This window comes from Dicentrarchus labrax, unplaced genomic scaffold, assembly GCF_905237075.1.
Source record: "Dicentrarchus labrax unplaced genomic scaffold, dlabrax2021, whole genome shotgun sequence".
Classification (NCBI taxonomy): domain Eukaryota; kingdom Metazoa; phylum Chordata; class Actinopteri; family Moronidae; genus Dicentrarchus; species Dicentrarchus labrax.
In genome coordinates this window covers 12,009,062-12,023,866 of record NW_026136710.1, presented here as the reverse complement: position 1 = coordinate 12,023,866, position 14,805 = coordinate 12,009,062, and the positions used below count along the sequence as shown (strand labels likewise).

Here is a 14,805-nt window from a genome sequence, read left to right as displayed (position 1 = left end):
TTACCTATCATCTTAATAAATTAAAATCTGAGATGATCTGTAGATTATGTGTGGGTTATGAACTGATGAGATTGTATGTGTGTAATTTTCCCTATAAGGACTGACTGCTGTTTTAGCCCTGACGACAATCTTGTTGTAACGGGGACCTCAGTGAAGAAAGACGAGGGAAACGGGAAGTTGGTTTTCTTTGACCGGGCTTCCTTTCAGAAGGTCTATGAAATAGAGGTCACCAACGCAGTAAGTTTTACCGCAATCTCCACAACCACAACTGCTTTCATTGTAAGATGTTTTTCAGCTGGTTGATATGATATGTTGTTTACAAACCAAAATGACCCAAAATGATGCACAGTGGAAAAGAAACCAATGAATCCACGATGAAACTTAATGAAACCAATGTGCGGGTCATTTCTCCTCCACATAAGTAGTCTGGGCTGAAAAAAACAGCAGCCATAAAATGTTTTTATTTGTTTATAGCACCAACAGACTTAATTATGACAGCAGAACAGATTTCACTGGCCTGATGTTGAGATGTATTTAATTTCCTATTTAACCCAACAAAGATTATTCCAATAGATTAGCCCTTCAGTCTATTATTTATTTTAGTCGGTATTTATTATTTCTAACGGCTAATATTTAACAGTCCACAAGAATTTAGAGAGAGATTCAGAATTGTGCAGTCAGCAGTCTGTTATGTATAATTATGGAACAATAATGTTGGAAACTCATGTCTACAAAAATTACCTATAATGTCATTGGAATGACTTCAATCTTCTGGCAGTGATAAGACAATTTCCCTTTAAATCACTATGTGTCTCTGACACTAGTCATATTTCAGCAGCATAGCAGAATACATATTTTCTCCATCTTCACACTGGATGAAAGATTGACGGTAGCAGTATTTGGGGGAAAATACAGAGAAAGATGAGAAGAGTTATGGAGGGGAGTGAAGGCGAAGGAGGAAAGTTTAAAAAAAATAGGTAGAGGCAAGCTTGGAGAAAGTAGAGTAATGTGACCTTTCCTTACTGCAAGTCATTCCCACAAAGCTTTGGCAGAACAGCTATTGACGCTTTTATATGTATTGCCTTTGAGTTACATTTGAAATTAAATTATTCACATGTTCCATTCACATGAGACAGACTACGCTGTCAAACACGTTAGCATACAATGTACTTTATACTAATCCTGCTTTCTCAGAAATCCATTTGGTGAAGGCAACCAGCCATGGGTGCTGAAATGAAGGGCAGAGGTGCTGTCTTCAGTAGAAAAAGTTTTTTTTTTTTTTTGTTGCTTCCTGCTCCTCCTCCTCCTCTGTCTCTCCGTTTCAACAGATCTGGCACTGTGTATCTGTAGTCATAACAGTGAGGTCTGACAGAGGCTAATGGCTTCTAACTTGGTCTTCCTGGCTAAGACATGACACTTTCACATGGGCCACTGAGTGAACATGTTTGAGAGATGGGGGGGAAAGAAACAAAAGCTGGGTTTGTGTGTCTATGCATCCCCCTGTCTTGCCAGCCAGCTGCTGTTAGCTTGCAAACTTTGGCACAACATCGACACAAAGTGCACACCCCGCTGCACAGTTGCAGTAACTGAGAGGCAGGGAGGGCAGTCCATGTTTTGGGTGACCCATTTTATTTGAGATTTTAACTTTAATTGAATAAAAAAAGTGTATGAATTTTTGGGATTTATTGTCATTTCCTTATCTAAATATGACTTTTTAGAGTTATTTAAGCTGCCAATTTATATGAAAGGATCACTGTTGATTTCTAAGCTGAGGGTTAGCTGCACACGAGCCTGTCACTGCAGTCGTCTGAAGTTTGAATAAAGAATGATGCTGCATTAAAATAGAATTGACCAAGTTCTGTGTTTGGTTGCTTTGATGACTAAAAGCACTAAGAATAGCATTTTTAACATAAATATATTCAGTCAATACCTTGGTATACTGTATTCGTTAATTCGGAACAACAAATATCTCTGTCTCATAGTAATGATACACTAAGTGTTTTTGAAACATTAAAACAGAATTTTATAGATACGCTGTTGTGTAGATGACTGCTGTCCTCTCATCTCTAGATAGCAAGAGTTCCTGTCTGGTGGCAGTACTTACTTTAGTGCACTCCAGTTAAAATACTTGAATACTGAATTTTCAGTATAAATAGTGTCACTCAAAGAAGGTATGTGATGTCCACATAATCCACATGTGAGGATGTCTGTCATTTACAACGAGCAGTGGTCATCAACATATGTTGTATTTGAGGTCTTCCTGCATAAACCTTTATAAACAGAATCAGCTGTAACATTTGCACCCACTTCACTGTGGTGACGATATCGCTATAGGCAGCATCAAAGAAAAGTCCTCGGATACTTTGGGTCAAAGAGTCTGTTTAGAACTTAACAACCCTCCTCCTGCTCCTATGCTTCACTCCATGGACGTTCGTCTTCTCTTTCACTTCTTTACTGACGAACATTTGGAAGTGATTTTTCCATTGGCCTTTCACTCGTTCCGCCATCTACCATTGTGAGAAACCCTGTAAGCATAAGTTCAGTTTTACTGGAAAGGATGGCAAAACCTCTTCCTGTCTGATCACCATTTGTGCTGAACAGAAATCCAGCAGATTTCCCACATAATCCAACCCGGTGCCACGAAAAACAATGCAGGCTTAAGATGGGTACAGGCTGCCAATTGCCTTGGCAATCGTTTTATTTGTGTTAATTGTACTAACCTCTCAAAATTTATATGGTGATGATTAAAGTACTTCAGTCATAGTCTTTGAAAATATGCTTTGAAGCCATTCACATATTTGAGCAGTTTCTTCGAGTCATATAACTTCATTTAATTGCTTCCATTTACATAAAAGCTACGGTTTGTGGGTCACCCTGTTGTGTGGGGTGGGCTCATGGGTGGTTCCAGGACACAGAGGCACGAATCATGCTATTTTTGGAATTCAGAAGTCAGAATTCAGAAAATTGAATGGCCATTAATTGTACTGATATAACTGAGATCAGTTATTGTAATATTGCAAAATTGCATTTCATTTTATTTTTCGCCATTTTTACATACACTGGACAAATGGACATATAGAGAGTAGAGAGTTTTGATGTCCGACATTTTTGAATTGCTGCCTTTCAATGTGTTTTACTGCATGTCCATTTTTGATAGTTGTCATGAAATTCATCTTCTGGATTCAGCCCCTCCTTCCACCCACTGACCATTACTCTACCAGTCTGACTGTTACAATTGCCCACGCCAAATTGCATTGGTAGCCTCTAAAAAATTAATTTTGAAATCAAGCATTGAAATTTAGTTTTGCAACAGATCAGTTATTTCTGGTTGACATGCACTCAGTGAACCTGATGAATGTGCTATTTACTATGTTTACATCAGCCGTCTGCTTCTTGGATGGCCCGAGAATTTAAGTGCAGTCTTTATAAAGTGGCATACCAGGCAGGCGAGTGAAAGGAAGGACCACCAATCATTTCTAACTAAACAGTCTACATAACCCCAGACGTGGATTCTGGGGTGTGCTTGGGAGCGGAGGCTGTTTTAGGCCCATTTGGTATACGACAGACACTCTTAAGCTTATCGTAGTCCATCAGAAGGGGCAGAAACCAGGTGAGACCCTGCTGACTATCAAAGCACTGAGCTTTTGGCTGGATTTCAAATGGAGACTAACTTAAACCTGCCGCCCTCATGCAGTACTGTATGTATTCATGTTTTAACTTGCGTGTATCTTCCGGTGCTTTGTATTTCGTGATTGCCTGCTCTTGGTGAATCTGGTGACGACGTTTGGTGCATCTGTTTCCTTCATTTCCTGTCACCTCAACACTATTGCTATGTAATAAAAGCATAAAAATGGTGTAAGACCAATTTGATACACCAGATTGCTATCGGTGCCAATAATGACCTTATTAAATGTGTTGGGTATCGGCCAGATGTGAGTCATCAACATTACGTACGGTTTCTTAGTCACTGTCATTCATAGCATGGTAAAAAGCCTAGAGAAGTACTATATTTGTACAAACTTAAAATTAATGCATGCAAGTGCATTATTATCTCAACTTAACTTATAGTAACAAAGTTTTGTGTACTTATAGCCTTAATATTTTACACATAGAAGAATGATCCAAATCAGAACTGTGAGCATAGATTCGTAAATAAAAAATGAAAAGAGCACTGACTTCTGTATTAGGAATCAGTATTGGGAGAAGCAACAGTGGCACCAGGGCATCTGAGCAAGTCTGATATTCAGTTTGACTTACAGGTGTAAGATTCTAAATAATAAGTATGACTTGCTAAATATGCTGAAAAGTCTAAAATACCCTTTCTGGGAAAAAAACAAGAACAACTGTAAACTGGAAAACTGTGTTTGAGCCACCTTTACTAGCTACACCTACCATCTCATGCTTGATGGCTCTTAAACAGTGAACTGCCCCCTGTTCCATGCTTTTCAATTAGACCTTTGATACCAATGGTCGGTCTTTCATCCTCAGTAAGAGCAGCCAAGCTTGAAAGGTTGAAGGGAGGCCTTAACTCTGTTCTTTCTTGTGCATCTTACCAAGCAAATCTTGCAAGATGTAAAAGCCAGTTGTTCCAGTAAGGCAGTTCATACTAATTACAGACTTCTCGGACGTGTGCCCACTCAGTGTGTAGCTGAGGTGCTAAGTCTCAAGTTCTCCTTTTCCCCCTACTGCATTCAGCTGGCCTGTGTAGCTGAGTCTGTCAGAAGCAGTGCACATTTGGATCCACTCACCAGAGACTAAACGAGGAACACAGCTGTGACTGTGTCCCATTAGTGCTGCATAACTTTAGTTCATAATCAGCATAGATTTTGGGCGAGTGGCTGTTGTCTTATTTATCCCTGATCAGCGTTTGGTATTTTAATCTGATGGGACATAGAAGGCTGCTACTGAAGAACTGACTGATTAAAGTTTCCTCCTTCATGAGATGATGTAATTTGGTGGACGTGAAGCGTAAACAGGGGTTCCTAGAGTGTAAACACGCTGCTCTGAATATCTGGAAAGCAGTCTTACTGTTGGACTGGACTGAGCTATGCTTGGCTGTGGGCTTCTCAGTGGATCCAGCTGGGGTGGGCCCCACTGAGCTGGTCTGTTTTAGGCTGCTCTGCTCTTTATGTTTGACTTGTTTCACTGTTGACAGAATGATTTGTTTGGGTCTGAAGTGGTTGTTTTCTGAACTTGACTGGACTGCAGTCACCTGGCTGTGTTGACACTTTCATTTTGGTTTTACTGCCTGACTTGTTCTATGTTGTGTCGCTGTACTGTGTATTGGGTGAATTCCTTGAGCTTTGACGGTACCTGTGGAGTGTAACAGAATTCCTAACTGTCATCTCTGCCTTGCCTCGCATGTAGGGACTGTCCGCGTTGCTTTAGCAACCCTGACGTGGCAATTTATAACCCATTACACATTTACACTGAAGCACATCCATAGTGGGTAGACTTCAATTGTTCATGATACACACATGCTGATACATGTTTTCATAAGTGTTGACCTTAGGACTAATACAGCATATTTTTTACACTTCAGAATTATTTGTTAAATGAACCGATAATACAGTGCGTTTTCCTCAGGGCAACAATGTTGTTTGTGCTTGAGTCATTTATCTATTTATACATGTTATCATTGATCTACCGATGTGTGAATGGAATATGCGAGGCTCATGTTAAGCACATCCTGTTGAAAGCATTTTCCAGATCTTTCGATCAATTACAGCTGGCTCATGAGCTGGTTGAGCAGATTAACCCTCATCTGTCTCGAGAGCTGAACAACACTGAGCGGTTGGCCTGATAGTGTAGATATGTCTGTATGTATGTCTGTATGTATGAATGAGGCTTGTGTAAAATGTAAGAAGATTGTGAATGATTTTAATTCAGTGTAGACACAACATTGTATATGCTATAGACACATATGTTGCATAGTTGCATGAAACATGGTCATGTTTTTAAGTACATTTATTTATGTGGCAACATAATTTCATTGTATAGAGAATATATGATCACTTCAAGTTGTATTTTATAGTTTTTCTATTGTAATAGTGAAATAGAATCACCAACTAGCCATGCTTGCATTTCCTCTATACACACAAGTACTCGCCTCGTACGTGTCTGTCCTCAGCGTGTGTGTGTGTGTGTGTGTGTGTGTGTGTGTGTGTGTGTGTGTGTGTGTGTGTGTGTGTGTGTGTGTGTGTGTGTGTGTGTGTGTGTGTGTGTGTGTGTGTGTGTGTGTGTGTGTGTGTGTGTGTGTGTGTGTGTGTGAGATTGAAACTCCTTCCCCTGGTATCCTGGTGGGAAGCTGAACAGCTGGGCGCTAAGCAGCTTTCACCGTCACAGAATCTGGACATCCCAGTTGTAGTCCTACCCACCCCCCATCCTACGCCCCTGCCCTAGACCTCCCCCCCCCTCCGATTGCTTCCTGTGTTCCACATAAAAACGTGCCAAACACACTTTCTTTCAGAAATTCCATACAACTGCGTTACATACACATCTGAACTAAATATATATAGATGTGTGTGTTAATGATGACACTTGTGTCACTCACTAAAGTCACTCACACAAGGTGCTGCTGCAGGGATTCTGGCTCTCTACTGTAGCTAACATTTACAGAATGAACAGAGGGTCTTCATCACTATCCAGCAACTGTGTGTGCATTTCTCTATCTGCCCCTCTTTTGCTCTCTCTCTCACACACACACACACACACACACACACACACACACACACACACACACACACACCTCTGGATAAATGTGGTCACATTTGCCTATTGGCACTGGGCCATCTGTCACACACAGACTGAAGGATCCAGCCCTCATCCCAACAACCAAATATAGTCAACTAGAGTAGCAGAGCACGCTGGGACTGATTCCCACTGTACCACAACTAACCTGGGTCACACACTCACAATAAAAATCTGATTGTTACCTTTTGTTAGCAGGGAAGCAGAAACATCTCTGTGATCTGAACCGCAGTAGAGAAAGATGTCCATAACATGCTCTGGGCTGTTATTTTAAAGTATATCCTGCTTTTCTCACGTCTCATGTGCCACCTTCAGTTCATGTACAAAAAACAAACTGTTTCTGTCTGTGTGTATTCCAGAGTGTCATCCGCTGCTTGTGGCACCCAAAACTTAACCAGATAATGGTGGGAACTGGGAATGGACTGGCCAAGGTCTACTATGATCCTGTCCGAAGCCACAGGTATGTTCAGTTTTTTGGCATTATTTCACTTTTTATATATTTTTTTTTTATTGACAATTCCCCTGAAGAGACAAAAAACAACTATTTATTTGTCCTAACAGTTACAGCCTGAAATAACTTATTCTGGCATGCCATAGAACTGTTGTTGTTGTTGACCAAAAACAATTAAAAACGCACGAAAGGGCCATGTTGTTGTAATGGATAACATATTCAGTCATTGCAGTCAACACAGTAAGTGTCGTTTTTTCTTCTCAGCTTGTCAAAGCAGTGTACACATTAGCATGACATCTTCCCAGTCTGTCCACTACTAACTAACTATTGCAGATTGAAAATGCAGTTGCAAGTTGGCTGAAATTACGATTAACCAGCTCCAGTGTCTCCTGCTTCTTAATTTCATCATTTTTTCTGTGTTAGGCAAAAAAAAAGACCTGGTGTGCTCAACTCTAATGTGTATATAATGTATCCAAATTATGAAACTGTAAATAAAATCGCCAGCACTCACAAATTATTATATAATACTTTTAATTGCATAGCAGCAGCAGAAAAGCATTACAGTAAGACATTTGTGGGTGTGACCCTGTTAAATAGAAGCCAGGGACCTGCCGCCAAATAACACCCAGCTAAGACTGATCATCGAGACATCATTATCCAAAGAACAAATACTAGCAAGATAAATAGTAGTAGAAAAAGTAATAAATAGAAACATATATTTTATTCCTGCAGGCAGTAACCTAATAAGTGGGCAATAAGAAAACTAGTTGGCCAGTCTGTGTTAGTCAAACCAAACACCATAGCTGAATCATTTATTGTTTGTCACCCACTGCATCACCATGGTTCTTTTTAATATATTTTTTAGGTTTTCTAAACACCGATTGAGCACAGAGGCAATATTATGCAGTGGCTGCAAAGAATTGTTACGACAAATTCATTGCTGGTTTAAGTCTTTTCAGGTGAATATAAAGCAAGCAAGGCCTTATCCTTGATATTGTGTTTCCTATATGATATATTTAAATAGCATCATTTTAACCAACTGACTCTTTTCCAGAGGGGCTAAGTTGTGTGTAGTGAAGAGCCAGCGGAAAGAGAAACAAGCCGAGACGCTAACACAAGATTACATCATCACACGTAAGTTCTTCCATGTCTGTATCCGAAAACACAAACTTAATTCCCTGCTCTCTTGACTGCATGCAGTTTCGCACATCGCCTTCTAATCAGTAAACAATTACTGAAGCAATTAAAGTGAAGTGCCTTTCTCGAAGCCCTCCGGCAGTTTAATCCACCTTGAGCCCACTAACCCATCTGCGCTCAGCGCTCTTCACATGATAAGGCACTGTGTGGTTTAACAGCAAGAGACGGCACCAAAACAATGCCGGACATCTCCAAAGTGCATGTTGTGACGTGGAGCATATTCCGAGCATCCTCCTTCTCAGACACAAAGAACAAAACTACCAACCACTGTTTACATGCGACCTCTCTCGCACACACAGAAACATTCAAACGCACTCCATCTCATACCGGGCGCTTTGCGAGGAATGAGAGTGTTCAGGGCTTTCACAGGCCCATTAGCTGATGGAGTAGGGTGTGGATGAGTGGACGGACAGCCGCAGGGCACTGTGCCACGCGGCAGCCATGTGGTTTGCGGTCGGATCACGCTAGGGACAGCCGCCTCTCCCACCTCTACTGGCGTGATCTCCTGCTGGTCCACACTGTACGCACAAACACACACACACACAAACTACCCCCCACCCCCCAATCTCATCCTGTCATATCACCAACACACGAGGCTGTCATCTCTTTTGTGCGTGCCTCATGCTCCTTTGCCCCCAGAGTGAAGTCATGAACCTACAGGGACAGAACAGCTGCCGACACCACGTCCCTGATTGGCTGCTAAGACCCAATTCAGACGCCATTTATTGTTTGGGCTACTGCAGCCTTTTCAGATGCATCATGTGATTTCATTGCCATGCCAACAGGGTGTGAAGTAAGCCGGCATTTGACTGCCACGAGCAGCGAGTGACGCACTTGATGCCCTGGCACTGGAAAATTAGAGGGGACAGGAAGCAAGTGATGGCCCATTGAGAAAAGCGAGGGAATCTGTTAACAGTAACCTTTTTGCTTAATGTAGCGTGGAGGAGAAGAATTAACACTGAACAGCGACAGGGCTCCTGAATGGAAAATCACTTTATCTAGCCCTTTACTAAAGTGTCTCTTTGTAACCCGTGAGGATAAGAGCAGAGCATACACTCGATTTACACAAACACACATGCTCTCTCACACACACAGACACACACACACACACACACACACACACACACACACACACACACACACACACACACACACACACAAACTCCTTCTCACACACCTTTTGAGGGCACTCATTCACACTTACTCATGCACACGCATGGATTTAAGTGCTGGGGTCCTTATTGTGATAGTATTCACAAAAGTGTGAAGAGTTGCAGAGCAATTGTCTGAATCTAAACATGGGGGGATGTAATGAATATGTTGGTGCGCACTATGGCAGAAAGACACAACAGTAGGGATGCCAGGGGTCAACAGGTGCATGTATGTTTGCGTAAATGCTGCGTATCTCATGCAAGGTGTAGCAGTAGGTGAGACTGTGCTTCTGCACTTTGTGTATGAAAACACTGCTAAATTTCAGCTTTCAATTCTGTCTTCTTTTAGTGAAGCACTACTTTACGTGGGCCACAAACTCTGAACTTATTTCCAGGTGCCCTGCCTGCTTATTTTTGTGTGGCTGTGTTTTGTGATCTTGCAGTTTGAGTTACCTAAGCAACTTGATTATCATTGTTTACCCTGTGTGTCTCCAGCTCATGCCTTACCCATGTTCAGAGAGGCCCGGCAGCGGAGTACACGAAAACAGCTGGAGAAGGACAGACTTGACCCAAAGAAATCCCACAAACCCGAGCCTCCTGTGTCCGGACCAGGTAAAGTGCCTTTTTTTCTTCTTCTTGCTTTCATTAGCGCAAAACATTAACTTCACAGAATAAACAAAAAAGTAAATAGACATAAGAGTAAAACATGAAATAAACATTGTCCCAGTGAGATGAGATGAGAAACAACTAATGAGCAAAAATAAAAATGCACAACAAATACAGTTATTTGAATACAAGTATAATAACGAGGTACAGCTACAGTTCTGCAGTTGTTGTTTAAACGTTTTATTAGTCATCTCAACTGGATGAATGCATGATTCTGTTTGAGGCAGATGTACAAATCCACAGTTGTTGATGTGTTCGCTATTACGCAATCCAGCTGAAGTCTAGAGCTATTACAGAGCTGCTCCCACTTGGCTTCTTAAAGATTCATTGTGGCCTGCTGTTGCCTCATATTTTTTAACTGCTGGGACATAATGATGCATTTTGAACTTTCTCTGGACCCCATGGTCCGTCTGTTTATATTTTTTACTGTAATGCACACTTTCACAAATGCCACACCTATGCTTGGTCATGAATACGGTTTGAGCTTCGTTCCAATAAGCAGAGGTGCCAGACAACATTTCCTGCTTCACTGTATTCCAGCTGGCTCATTGCTGTTGTGTTTTGTTGTTTTTTCCCCCCATTTTCACTCACTTATTCCTTCAATACTATGTACTTACAACAATCTAATGGATCCCCCAGTGCGGTTTTTTTCTCAGATTGAAAAAAAACATGTCAACAGGTTTAGATATGGACTATACAAAAAGTAACCAAATTTTAAAAATGTGTAAGTATAAAAAGTGCAGAAAAATTACTACTAATAAAGACTTTATAGGTAAAAACACTGCTCAGTTAAATTATATAAATTAGGATTTGTTGACACTTGCATGGTATTGTTTATAAGTAATGTAAAATGTAGTCACAGAGGTTGAGAGAAAGACAGAAAATAGTCTGCAAATGAAAATGTTGGTCAATTTTATAAAAATAAGTCTGACTACTTGATAGCAGGCCAGTGGTTTTTAGACGACAGGCTGTATTTATATTGTTTATCCTCTGCGTAGAATGACTTTGCATAAGTGCAAGGTAATGTTTGGTGGTTGGCTCGCTGCTTACAAGCAATGGAAAGAGGTGCCTCTCAATCCCCCAAACAACCTCACCGCCCAACTGCAGCAGGAAATCCGTGTGTTTTAAGTATGGGAAGCTATGTGTGTTTGTGAGTGTGCACATGCATGCGTGTATTTTAACCCTGATCTTTTAAGACAACCGTAATAATGTCCTCTCTGGAAGGCAGGACTCTATAATACAGTATAATGTAATGTGATAAACAAAAATATTTTGTGGATTTCAGCGGTGTACTTGATGGATATGTACATACAGAGTTTTCACAATTTTGGAAACTATGCTTATTTGCTTTCTAGCTGAGTGAGATTCTTCAAATATAACATCCATACTTTAGCCACTAGGTTAGCTAGCTCATTGGTGAAACCAGCATACATACTGTAAATGTACATCTGTCGTCTGTGATGTCGCTGTCTGTAGTAGATTATAGTGGATAACAGAGGATGACACCAAAGACTAGCCAGTAATAGACTGCCAGGTCAGTTTGGTAGAAGTCAGATTTGGATATTTGAACTTTCCTGTATTTATCCAGGGTCCAAAATGAACTTTTTTGGCTCACCTGTCTATGGCAGGTAAACTGAATGTGAACAGGATCTTGGGGCTCCTATGTTTTTTTTTTCAGTCGCCACCTCTCGCAAAAACGAAGGCAGCAGCAATGTTTCTCCACAACGGCAAAAACATACACAGACATTGTGTAGAAAGCACCAAATAGTAGTAAGCTGCTCCTTTTTACAAAATGAACCTGCATTTGGCGCTTACTGGGAGTTAATCTTGGATCCTGTATTTGGATATCTGCCATTGTGATACTACCACTGGGGGGTGCCAAACTAAGAAAATTTCAAGTTCTGCAAATAGTGGCTATAATTGGAAGTTCCTTCTGATTACAGGTTACACATTTTTTAAATAAAAAAATCTAATCTAATTAAAAATCTAACTGTCATCCAACATTAAAGTGGTGTGATTATTTTCTGTATCTAATCCAGTCATTGTGTGTTGACAGGTCGTGGAGGGAGAGTGGCGGCTCATGGTGGCACTCTGTCTTCATTCATTGTGAAGAACATCGCTTTAGATAAAACTGATGACAGTAACCCACGAGAGGCCATCCTACGTCACGCCAAGGAGGCTTCAGATAACCCCTATTGGGTTGCCCCGGCCTACACAATGTAAGAAAACCTCATATCTTTTGTAAAAATATGAATCATTTACACATCCTCTGTCCATCTTACTGTTCGTCCCCTCATCTTCTCTCGTTAGCAGACAGTGTAAGACGAGTACTGGGAGTGCTGTGTATGCTATTGTGATGGTACTTGGGTTACTTCCTACTGGTGTGACACATAAATGTTTAAAGGGTTGTACAGTTTTACAGGTACTCACTTCACACTGCAGGAAGGAGCATAATGGACAGCTTTAGATCACTATCAGACTCAGACAGCTATGTAAGCGTGACCCAAAGCTGTAAGCCAAGTCAAACAGTCTGTTTCACATACTATCTATAGTTAAAGATAATATACGAGGGATATATATATTACAAATTTGATGAAGTACTCTATTTCATTCTGGACTCAAGCAGCAGACTCTTTGCTCCTCTGGGAGTTACATTAAACATCGAGTTAATTCTGCTGAGGCGCAGCCCTGTAAAGGCAGGGTTAGGTTTGGTCTGATCTTCTGCATCATGTAACAATAACATCTACAGCCTAAACTTCTTTAAGCCTCAACTGCCCTGTAAAGAAGAAAAAAATAGTCCCAGGCACTAAAATCCTAATATTACACTTCTTAAAGCCTTCATGTCTTCACAGCTCTGTCATCTGGTTATCTTCTTTAATTTGCTGTTCATTACTTTGCTCTGAAGTTATCTTTAAATAAAAAACCCTGTTAAATCATTACCTCTTTAGGACCCAGCCAGACCCAGTGTTTGCAGAGGAATCAGATGAGGATGAGGAGGCTGACAAAGAACCAGAGTGGAAGAAACGCAAGATCTGAGGGGCTTCAACAGCAGCTCATTTTATATAGGATGGCTGACAGGGTGGGCTTGTGGGTTGGATATACAGCACCACAAGGTCTCAGGATCAATCCCTGAACACTGAATTACTGCCAGAAACTGCGCGAAGGGGCATCAATTAAATTGAACAGCCTCTGTCCTCCCTCCTGTAATGTTTTTTTTTTAAGCCCATATGTATTTATGTGCATGCTTCTGTGTTGTAAATGTGAAGGCATTTTCACTGCGCAAGCATAATATAATTTTATACAGGTTTATGTTCCACTCATTGCAATTCATAGACCACAGGAAGAACTTGGCTTTTTATGTCTCTTTTGATTATATAGACCTTATTTTCATCATTTCTATTGTCCTCTCCTCCCACATCGTCAGAGTCTGCTAATGCCTCATAAATCGGCTCCAGATTTTGTGGTCTGGTTCTGTTAGGCTATGAAGAACAGTTTGCTAGTTTATAAGAAGAAAATTGTGAAGTACAAAAAATTGCAACCAGTTATACTCCTATTTTCTTTTTTTGGATGTGATGATGTGACCATCTGCTAAATTAGATATTTTTCAACACACTGTATTTCACCTCAAATCCTAAATAAAGTAATTTGTATTCTCTTATCAAATAGCGATATCTTATTCAAAATGAAGTGACCCGCTGATCAAAGAAATTCTTAAGCCAAACAAGCTTCTTTTCTAATGTTGATAAAGAAAAGAATTATGATAAAAATATAATTCTAATTCAAAATAATCTGGCTTCAAACCTACAGAATGTGTTTGTTGCACTGTCTTTGCAAAAATAATCTGGAAATAACTGTACTGCATAGCCACCCTATAACAGTGTCTGTCTTCAAATCCCCTTGAATGACCTGTACAGTGTCTAAAAATATTTCAGCTGACTTTAAACTGTTACTAGCACAGTGACACACAGGATTTGCTAATAAATGATCTGTTTTTTTTATTCTCAGCTTCTTTATATCGTAAAGACATTTAGCTGGTGTTTCTACTCAGAGACTTACAATGGGTGAAACTGCAGAGCAATCTCATATTTCTAGCCAGCCGAAGTTACAAGCAGAAAATTGGATGTACCATTGTCCTGGCAAGCATCCTGTGGCCATAAAATTAAATAAGAGACAAAGAAATACCAACACAAGAAATATGGAAGGACTAAGACAATGAGTGATGTTTTTAAGAGCAAATAAAGTGGAGAGCTGAGCGGAGATTGGCTTTGAAGGGGAGAGGCTGACGTCAAGCTCTTCTTGTGAAGAGTTCTCAGCCAGCAGCAGGAGGTGAGGGGTGACTGCTGATTGATTCAAGTGGGACGATCAATCCACCGCCATGTGATGAACCAGTTTGCACGTGGAAAGGAGAAGCTGTGCCTGTATCTGAACCCATAGCCTTCAGGTACAGGCATTTTAAGAAGCAGAGCTGGTAAAGGGTCAGTTCAACCAAATTACAAAGCAACATTTTCTTCTTACAATACTCGTAGTGTTATATCTAGTTATGCTAGTTTCCGTGTTGCTGAAAGCATTAAAACGTTTAAAAATTGGTCA

The 14,805-nt window shown here is 40.6% G+C and overlaps 1 protein-coding gene across 2 annotated transcripts in view; it reads left to right on the top strand.

Moving 5' to 3' along the window:
* The window catches only part of LOC127370591 (WD repeat-containing protein 70), a 38,535-nt gene extending 24,322 nt beyond the window's left edge, over positions 1-14,213 (top strand). For both annotated transcript variants that reach the window (XM_051412793.1, XM_051412794.1), the window contains exons 13-18: positions 99-237; positions 7,110-7,210; positions 8,256-8,335; positions 10,045-10,161; positions 12,272-12,434; positions 13,164-14,213. In XM_051412793.1, coding sequence (XP_051268753.1) covers positions 99-237; positions 7,110-7,210; positions 8,256-8,335; positions 10,045-10,161; positions 12,272-12,434; positions 13,164-13,251 — 688 coding nt within the window. In that variant the 3' untranslated portion in view covers positions 13,252-14,213. The remainder of the gene's footprint in view (positions 1-98; positions 238-7,109; positions 7,211-8,255; positions 8,336-10,044; positions 10,162-12,271; positions 12,435-13,163) is intronic.
* Positions 14,214-14,805: the final 592 nt, after the last annotated feature.